Genomic DNA, 9762 nt, shown 5'->3' with positions numbered 1-9762 from the left:
TCGTAATCAGCGTCCTCGAATTGACAAGAAACCATCAAAAAATATTGTATATATAAAAAAAACAAGGTTTGGTCAAGTTTCTATGCCTGGACTATTAACATTGCCGATGATTGCCTCCTGTGACCTCATCGGTGACCTTCACCTGATTCGCTAATGAATTACAAAAAAAAACAATGTAGTTTACGTAAAAATAGTCTTTATCCTTGTGGTAAACCTGCCTCACAATACCTCTAATGAAGTCATGTTTTATTATAGAGCGAAGCAGGAGGGGAAAAGGAGTTAGATGTTGTAAGAGTTTGACGAAAAATGGCGAGGGAACATGAAACCTTTTTATTCAAATCAATCTTTAATCGCTGAACATGCTAAATGGAGAATCGGAAACGCACCTATAATGCTTATACGAGGTTTTTGAACTGGCCCTATTTTGAAATGCTGTCAGTCCGCCATAATAATGCCATTAATAATCAACACGGTCCATTCCCTGTTACGATCCCTTTTCTTTACGTTTGTTTATGGTTTCATAAGCTTCAGAATGTATTATGGTCTATTCCATGTGTCCACGAAAAACTTTGAAATTCCCCAAATTTATTTATCCAAATATGTGCCTAACATGCGACAAAGAATACCTCGGTCACATTTGCTCTACGGCGGTCGTACGGCGAGTCGAAAACAGCCGTCTTAGTATTTTTTTTTACTAAAACCACTTATATGTAGCTGGTACAAATAAATGTGAAAACGGCTGTTTTCGACTCGTTGCACGGCGCGCCGTAGAACAAAATTGTGCCTATGGTATTAAAAACCATTGAGCTCTGTATTTACAGTGGCATCCAAATAATTATGAGGTATAGTTTTCTATGGAGTAAAAAAATCTTGCTATTTTTGTTTGTTTTAGTTTTGTGAAGCGCTTATAGCTTTAGAATAATAATTCGACAATAAGCACTGCAGAAGCAATCTCATTGTACACTGTAAAAAACTGTGGAGTTAAAACTGACACCAATTGGTGTTAATAGAGGACCACACCCTAAAAGGTTAAAATAACACACTAGAGATAGAACGTAACACCAAAAGTGTAAATGTAACAACTATAGGTGTTATAATAACACCTATAGGTGTAAAACTAACACCACCAATTTAACAAAGGTGTAAAATAACTTGTGTGGTCCTCTATGTACACCGGTTAACACCACAGTTTTTGCTGTGAGATATATTCTATCGGTAAGAAATGACCGAAATTGACTGGTATTGGCTTAATATTTGATATACAATGATATAAAGGATATAAAGGAAGACCTGGGGAGCGTTTCATCAATATTTTTACCCGACAAGCTGTCAGATCTGACATCTTTCCATGATTTTGATTGGCTGAGAGGCACTGTTCCTATGGTAACTGTCGGATAAAATGGGACATGTCGGATAAAACGTCTGACAAGTCCTTTCATGAAACGCTCCCCTGAATTATCGGAAAACGCTGTAATGTCCATTGCTAACAATGACATATCCATAAAGAAACATTATTAAGCTTGGTTTTGTTTGGCATATATCTAATGAAACTGCTTGGCGTCCTGACAACTATAAAAAGCAGTACACGAACGCCCATTTAACAAGGATTGGAAAGTGGTTTATGTCTTCTAAGCTCAAACATAATTGACAAATACATTTTCAGCTGCGCATTCATGTTCAAAATGTAATGTCCGTAACTATGGTCATACGCAGAATTTTTTCCGGGGTGGCGGGGGGGCAAGATGCGAAAAAATGGGCGATTTTTATTTGTAAAGTGAAATTGAAGGATTACATGCATTCTTTTGTGAAAATTTCAGTAAAAATGTAAATTCTCAAACTTTTAGGGGGAGTTCAACTGCCCCCTGCCCCTATGCTATGCAAACATTATGCTCGATAACTACCAGAATATTTTAATAGAAATTAATTATAAACAGATATGTCAGAGATCAAGGGTAATATAATACAATGATACAGACGTATTCAGTATGACAACAATGGTCTTTAGAAATAAGTGCCGAAATTTGACAAAATATATTTACTGTAATAACAATAATAATAATGATATATATCATTTATGAGGCGCCGATTATCTTATTTCGTGTACAGTGGCGCACTATATCGGCTGTGGCTTCAGCTGCTAAAGGCGCTTGGTGCATTCAAGGAATTAGTCTTGCCGGGTACCCATTCACTTCACCTGTGTTGAATGTAGCACAATGTGGGTACATTTTTTTTTGCTGAATGAGAATATGCCATGGCTGAGATTCGAACCCACGTTCTTCTCATTGAAAGACGAGATTCGTGACCACTAGACCACAACGCCCCAATGTAGTGTAATGTAATGTCTGTAACACTGGATTTTCTCACACACAGTGACTTATAGTGACACTATAACTCCTTACAACATTGGTATTGTGATTGAAATATGAATAAACCCGTGACGTTTCATCCTCTTTTTTTTCCTATAATGCATTTCGTTTTCTATTCTCCTTCAATCGACAGGTTGTCTGGCTGCGATTACAACATATCTTCAGCATCGCTTGCCGACGTCTCGGCCTGGTTATCTCCCCGGTGATGCCACGATTCTCCGTCATCCTCCATCCATGTCATGATGCCTGGTGCTCCCTTTTGCGTACAACCCGTCAATAGAGCATTCACTTCCCTAAGCGTTGCCATGGCGACGAGATTGGCAATTTCTAATTGACCACGCTTGATTGATTATCGTCTAGTCGTCGTCCCGTGAAGTGGCATTGCTATGTCACTTCGATTAGACATTTACGACAAGGGATTATTTTACTTTCAGAGTACTCCAGCTAGAAATCAATTTCGAAAAGTGAAACAAATCAGAAATAAAAAAAAGTATATCAGTTGGTCCCTACCCATGAAAAGAATGAACTTGAAAACCCGTAAATGGATGAAATTCATCGCCTTGATTAATGTAATTTATTAAATTTGTGAATATATGAAATTGGCGCGTCACTTGATTTGCGGATTAGCGGATGGGAGAAAGAGAAAGCAGGCAGAGTATTAATTGCCTCATCGCTTTTATGGACAAAACGAACCACTTGGTTCGATAAATAACGGTCTGTTTAAAAACACAAGAATGTGATTGACCACGTGCATCTATTAGTCGTTTCTCTGAAAATCAACCAAGGCATACAACAAGAATTCGCGACGAAGATAAGGCCAAAAGCCAGCTTCCAAGATTCCAAAAGGGAAAAAACAACGACTACAAGACCGGGGATTCTCATCCTCCCTGGAAACTGTTCGTAAAAATGCGAGGTAAAGTCGTCTGGCCACGGAACCACGTGATGGACGCAGAAGACTTCAGTCGCGGTGATGATAAAAGTTTAATAGTTTCAGAGTGCTCGAGACGTCAATAAAGATCATCTTCGTGATTGGTCTGCAATTCACTGAGATCATAAAGTGGATGGGATCGATCAAAATAGCTTTCTCACCGTCAGCGTGGTGAAAGGCTACAAATAATCTTTAGAATATGTATGAAGGTGTAAAGATGCGAATCATGTGTAGATCATGGAATAGATACCACTTTCTGGAGGAACGAACTTGAGATTATTCATTTGGAATCCTTTGAAATGGGATTGGTAATCCTGGTTGACGGAATTTCACCTACTATGATAGTTTCACCTCGTTAGTTACTCGAAAGACGGTTTCACATTTACGCTCATCTGTATAAACAACGAATCCTTTTGTAGCATGGTCAGCACCCTGACAAAACTCAAACTTATCTACATTCAATTTGTTTTTATTCAATCACAGGATGCGTGACAAGAAACTTTAAAGATAATTTCCAGTTTTGGTAACGATCTCAAAATGACTTTTTACAGAATCTAACTTATGACCACCCAAGTGTCTGTTTGTATGAATAAAAAATATGTGCCAAAGGATTCTGGAAGAAATTGTGTAATAGATGAGAAATAAGCAAAATAAGCGCGGATTCGGTCACTTCCGTCGGGTCTTTATTCCAGCAATAATAATACACAGTCCCACGTGTGCCTATCTGTGTTGGTGATCTTCAGTGTGAACATTTTTCAGCGTAGATTTCAAGATTTCACAAAGTTCAGTTTATGTAACTGTACCAGATCTAGATCCTCGATGATATACTGACAATTAAGCCTTGTTTTACAGACTTTCTAATGAAATCAATGTTTACTGCAACTACTGGCATTTCTCTTTAAGAAAGTTTGAAATATGTTTCTGATTATTTGAAAACATTACCAACACCTGTATAATCAGTACCATTGATACTTCTGTGGGATCATACAGACACAATTACAGAATAAAATCGTGACGTGGGAAATTATTTCAAAGATTAGAATAATTCTGAACATCGTTTGTCTTTGATATAAGGTATAATGGCACTTGCAGACTTCAGCAAAAGAGGTGGCCAGATATGCGGTTGTCAGTCTAAGTGGATGCACTGAAGAGCTAATATCGATGTGATTGTACAGTCTAACGATGGAGGCATATACATGGTGTCTCGTGGTTCTCCTCTGCGTCGTTGCCATAGTTGGCATACCTGGCAATATCCTCGTCATGCTTATTTACCAACGCAAAGCACGGCGGTTGAGTATGAACGTTTACATCAGCGGTCTTGCCGCTGTTGACCTCTTCGTCTGCGCGCTGACCGGTTACCGCCTATATTCGTGGATCAACGAGAAACAATTCTACAACAACACGGCATGTCAACTCTTCACGTGGATTGGCTTCTGGAGCGAGATGTTAACCGCGTTTATAACAACCGCAATCGCGCTTGACCGCTACGTTTCTGTGTGTAAGCCTCACGCTGCGATCATAACCCCGGTACGCGCTACAATCTCAATCGGCGTCTGTACCATCGTAAGCGGTCTGCTTAGTCTGTTTTCGTTCCTGATCTACGGAGTCGAGAGTCAGGAGTGCAAGATTATCAACGATGGACTTCTTTTGTACTTGTTCGCTACCTTGACTTTCAGTGCGTTTGCATTGCTGATGGGATCGGCGTTGATCTTCTATTGGCTCGTCTTTCGAGAAGTTCGAAAACGGACAAAGGTAGGACCGAGATTAATTGAAGTTAAACCAAGAAACGAATCGAGTACACCGCGACCGGAACCGACAGTTGTACGCTCTCATTCTCTTCCCTGCTCTCCAACCCATCGTCGCGGCAAAAACAGCAAGTGGAACCGGGCCCATCGGATGATGATCGCCAAGCAATTAGAACAGAAGTTGACACTTGTCAGCCTAGCTACATCATTTCAAGCAGGGCGTTTACATCCTTCGCCAAGTTTAGGCGTTGATACGGTGACAATCCGCCAGAACACCTTCTTAACCGCTGACTTTAATACGTGGAACGTGAATTTACCGCGTCACAGTAGCGCAAACGGTCTGGACTTGTCAATAACGTCAGACATGCGGTCACGCCCCTGTAGCGTACACAACTTCGGCAGTCAGATCGCGCTGTCGACGGCGTTTTGCCCAACCAAAGATACCACCCAGGACAAAGTCAATAACCAACCGGCGTTGCGGCGACGGCGTACCGGTAAAATGCTGCTTCTTGCCACCGTCGTCTTCGTGATCACGTGGACCGCTCGATGTATCATGTGGCTCGTCGAATTTCAGGCGGAAACTTGGTGGCAAGAAATCCGACAAAACAATGACTTCGCTTTTGCTGTGCTCATCATTTTACAGCATATCTACTACACGACACCGGCTGTCAACCCCGTGATTTATAGTTACGTTAATCCAAGATTTCGAGAGGATTGTACAAAAGTAGTTCGAAGAATATGTAGGAGAAGAGAGGAGCTATAACAGAGACTTGAAAAAGCAATTTATTATTGTCAATTATTTGGACACAATCGACTCCCTGTTTTTCCTACTACAGAAACGAACATATTTTTGTATCCGAGCCTACGTGTGTTGTGAAATATAAAACTTGACTGAGAATGTACATAATTATTTCTGAAATCTTTCGTATGTTCACAAGTATATCTCATACCTATGTCTTTCTGAAATATGTCTTTCTTTGCGAAATTGATGCCTCGTGTAAAATCAGCAATACGTTGTTTCTGAAATACTCACCAAATACAAATATATTTCTTGTATCTCTTTATAACAGTTGCAATTTCTAATGCGATAACAATTCAACCGCAGATCTACCGTCCGAAAACTAAAAAAAAGCTACATTCGTTTAAGCTTTAGTGTATTGACAATGATAAAGCACTTATTAGCATTTCTGAGAGTTGCCAAATGCGTTTTATAATATTCAATTATTATGATTTCTATTTATTTCACCATTAGTATACTTTAATTATTATCATAATCAACATCATCACCATCTCCTTCATCTCTATCATCATCTTCATCACTACCAACATCATCATCACATCATCATAATTATTTTTAGTTGTAATATTTGTAGTAGTACCATCATTATTTGTATATGATATCAGATTAAAACCGTTGAGTGATTGATTCATAAACAATATTCAGATGTTTAAAGGTTATGATAGAACAAGAAAGGTTACATAGTAATCATAAACTGGACCTGAATGTAGCAAACTCAGTAGGGCATGATCCCAATATGTAAGAACAAATGCAGAGTTATAACAAAACAAAATAAAACTACTTCAATTGAAATGTATGTTTCTAAATGATTATTAGAAACAATAATAAAATATTCTCAATTGCAGTATAGACATATTTATGAATTCATGATCAAGTGTTATGGTTTATAACGACAAATCATTTTTTAAAGAATCTAAAACTCGTTCTTGATTTTATTTCAATCCGATTGATTGGTTCTTTGTTGTTCACGTACTATGACCTGCAACACATCTTTCTTATTTCGATTAATGTACAGCAAGATTGTATCTGCAAGCATTAGATTAATTATTGACTGAATACACCTGTTAAAATTCATGCATATTTGTTTTCAACAAAAATTGTACTATTTCCACCCTTTCCAATTTCCCCATTAATTTGATTTTTTTTTCATCTCCGACATTTGTACATGTGGCGCCGATTTTAAGCAAGCAACCACCGCTGTCAGAGCAAGTTATAGACAAGCAATCACTTCATAGGTGAGCTGGATGGTACTGTCTTTCTGAAGCAGAGCTGAGGAAAGATAGTGTGTAGATTCAGCAAGAGAGAAAGAGTGAGATTCAAGAGCAATCACTCAAGAAAGAGAGAGTGAGAGAGAGAGAGAGGGGGGGGGGGGGTAGGATGAATAGAAAGGGGGCTAAGGAGAAGAGAAAGCGATCAAACATTAATAACACTAAGCATGCTAGGGGAAAATGCAGTCTTTTGCATCTTTGACAAAATGAAGATTGAACAGAAGCAACTTGCATTTGAGTACATGCTTTATTTACAGTGCGTCCCAAAAAAAAATTACACTATTGAAATGGCTGCCAAATAAGAAATGTAGCACTTTGGGGGAAAAGACTTATCTGATATGGAAAGCCAATAAAGTCAACTTTCAAATGACACCAAAAAGTTGGAAAATTATTCATGCTTGAGCGAGCACTGCCCACTGAAACAGAGGGTATGCAAATTAGGGTGGGCTGGAATTAGCCTTCCAATTTCTTTCAGATTTTTTGTTTGGTACTTGCAAAGTTGAAGGTTATTTGGTGAGTTAAAGATCAGATGTTATCAGTTTGTTGTTTGTGAAAATTTCATACGTTATTAAATTGAAATTTAATGCATGAGTGATCATGAATTGCAATTTTTAATGCAGCTTTATCATATGGATCATGTGGATCTTAACAATGTGTTCATGACAGTCAGGAGAAGAGGGGGTAATATGACTTAGGTAGGTGAAGTAAGTTGATGGGCTTAAGGTCAACAGAACATTTAGCAACCCCTCCCTCCATCTCTACCCCCTCCCCCCACTTCTCTCCTCCTGGGAGACTAAGCTTGGCTATGCTGGGCAGGAATTAGCCATACAGTTTTTTGAGAGGTTAGTCCTTTGGAACTTACAAAGCTAAGGGTGTTCTGCTATTCATGAGTGAGATAAGTTTTGGTTTTAATAGGCAAATTTCATGAATTTCTCAATTGAAATGTACTGCATGAGTGAACGGGAATTGCAATTTTAGTGTAGCATATTCATCTTGTGGACATCAGAAGTGTGTTCATGAGAGTCAGAGTAATGTGATGGTACATGTACCTGTTACAAGCAAGAGGGCGAGGTATGCTAAGACTTGGTTAAAAGGGCATTCCTCTTCATTTTGTCCTTTTACAAATTAAAAGTCATAGGTACCCTCCCCTCTTCACCTCCATTTTCCAGCCCCCCCCCCCCTCTCTCTCTCTCTCTGTCTCATCTCCTGGATTGTAGCCTTTTCAAAACTTAACTGCCAAGTGACCGGTGGCTGATGGTCAGTTTGAATGATTACCAAAAAAAATTAATGATTATGATGATTAATGAAATAATTTATTGGAAAAAAATGAATGTTTTATTGATCACATTGCACATTGAATGAGTTAATGTACTGATAAATTGTTGATTGAATGATTGATAGGAAAAAGTTGATGCCCTAATTCAGAATTAATCATTAAACCAACATTCTGCTCTGGACTTCACGCGTACATAATAGCCATCAGTCTCTCAACAGGAGGGGAGGGTGGGAAAGAGGGAGGGGGCGGGGCTGAATGTTCTGTTGACCCTTATTCCATCAACCTACTTCTCCCACTTAAGCCCTATCTCACCCCCTATTCTCCCGACTGGCCGACTCCCATGAACACATTGCTGAGATCGCCATGATAAAGTTGAAATGCTGCCCCAAAAGAGATCCAAATGATAAAGCTGAAGTGCTGCTCCAAAAGTGTAATTTGTGTTCACTCATGCATAAAAGTTCAATTTAATAACTTAAAAAATTTGCTTAAGCTATCAAAACTGATCAAGGCTGATCATCAATTTATCACAACGCCCTTAACTTTGCAAGTTCGAAATGATTTGCCTCTCAACATCTGAAATAAATTGGAAGGCTAATTCCAGCCCACCCTAATTTTCATACCCTTTGTTTCAGTGGGCAGTGCTCGCTCAAGCATTAATATTTTTCCAACTTTTTGGTGTCATTTGAAAGTTGACTTCATTGGCTTTCCATATATGAGAGTCTTTTTCCCCAAAGTGCTAGATTTTTTATTTGGCGGCCATTTCAAAAGTGTATAGTTTTTTTGGGACGCGCTGAAGTTAATTGCACGTTAGTTGAATATATTAAGCCGCCATTACAAATTCACATTTTTTCTGGTTTTACCTGTATTGCATAACAATGATAAGGAACTTTTTTTTAATTGTTCCTTTTACAATCTGTTTAATTTGATATTTTACCATGAAATCAAGAATAAAAGCATTATCAGCATCAAATTGATATACACGTAAGCATCAAATTTGAATGTCAAGCGGTTCTTTCATATAGCTGTTCGTAAGTTGTGAATGAATAAACGCATGGCGGTTGACCATTTCTTTCCTATATGACGATCTCTATATAAAATATGTAACTTTGATCAAACGCTTCAGTTTATGTACAATTTGTTATTCAGCTGAACTGCGTTGGCTACACTAATACCTCAGTCACGTTACCCATATACGGCGGCCTAACGGCGATTCGAAAACAAACGTTTTAATATTACAAGCTACTCCTGTTTTTAACAGCTATATATAGGTGGATTGAATAAAAAGGAATAAAACGGCTGTTTTTAATTCCCCGTACGGCCGTCGTAGGGGAAATGTGACTACCGTATAACCATGTATACCAATAACCTTACGGCAGTGCA

At 38.6% G+C, this 9762-nt stretch overlaps 1 protein-coding gene across 1 annotated transcript; it reads left to right on the top strand.

Moving 5' to 3' along the window:
• The first annotated feature begins 4217 nt into the window (after positions 1–4217).
• Positions 4218–7183, top strand: LOC121427809 (growth hormone secretagogue receptor type 1-like). The gene has a single exon (XM_041624373.1). The coding sequence runs from the start codon at positions 4477–4479 to the stop codon at positions 5800–5802; it is 1326 nt and encodes a 441-aa protein (XP_041480307.1). The 5' UTR covers positions 4218–4476; the 3' UTR covers positions 5803–7183.
• The last annotated feature ends 2579 nt before the right edge of the window (positions 7184–9762 follow it).

This window comes from Lytechinus variegatus, chromosome 14, assembly GCF_018143015.1.
Source record: "Lytechinus variegatus isolate NC3 chromosome 14, Lvar_3.0, whole genome shotgun sequence".
Lineage (NCBI taxonomy): Eukaryota > Metazoa > Echinodermata > Echinoidea > Temnopleuroida > Toxopneustidae > Lytechinus > Lytechinus variegatus.
The sequence above is the reverse complement of the archived record's forward strand: the minus strand, read 5'-3'. Positions and strand labels throughout refer to the sequence as shown.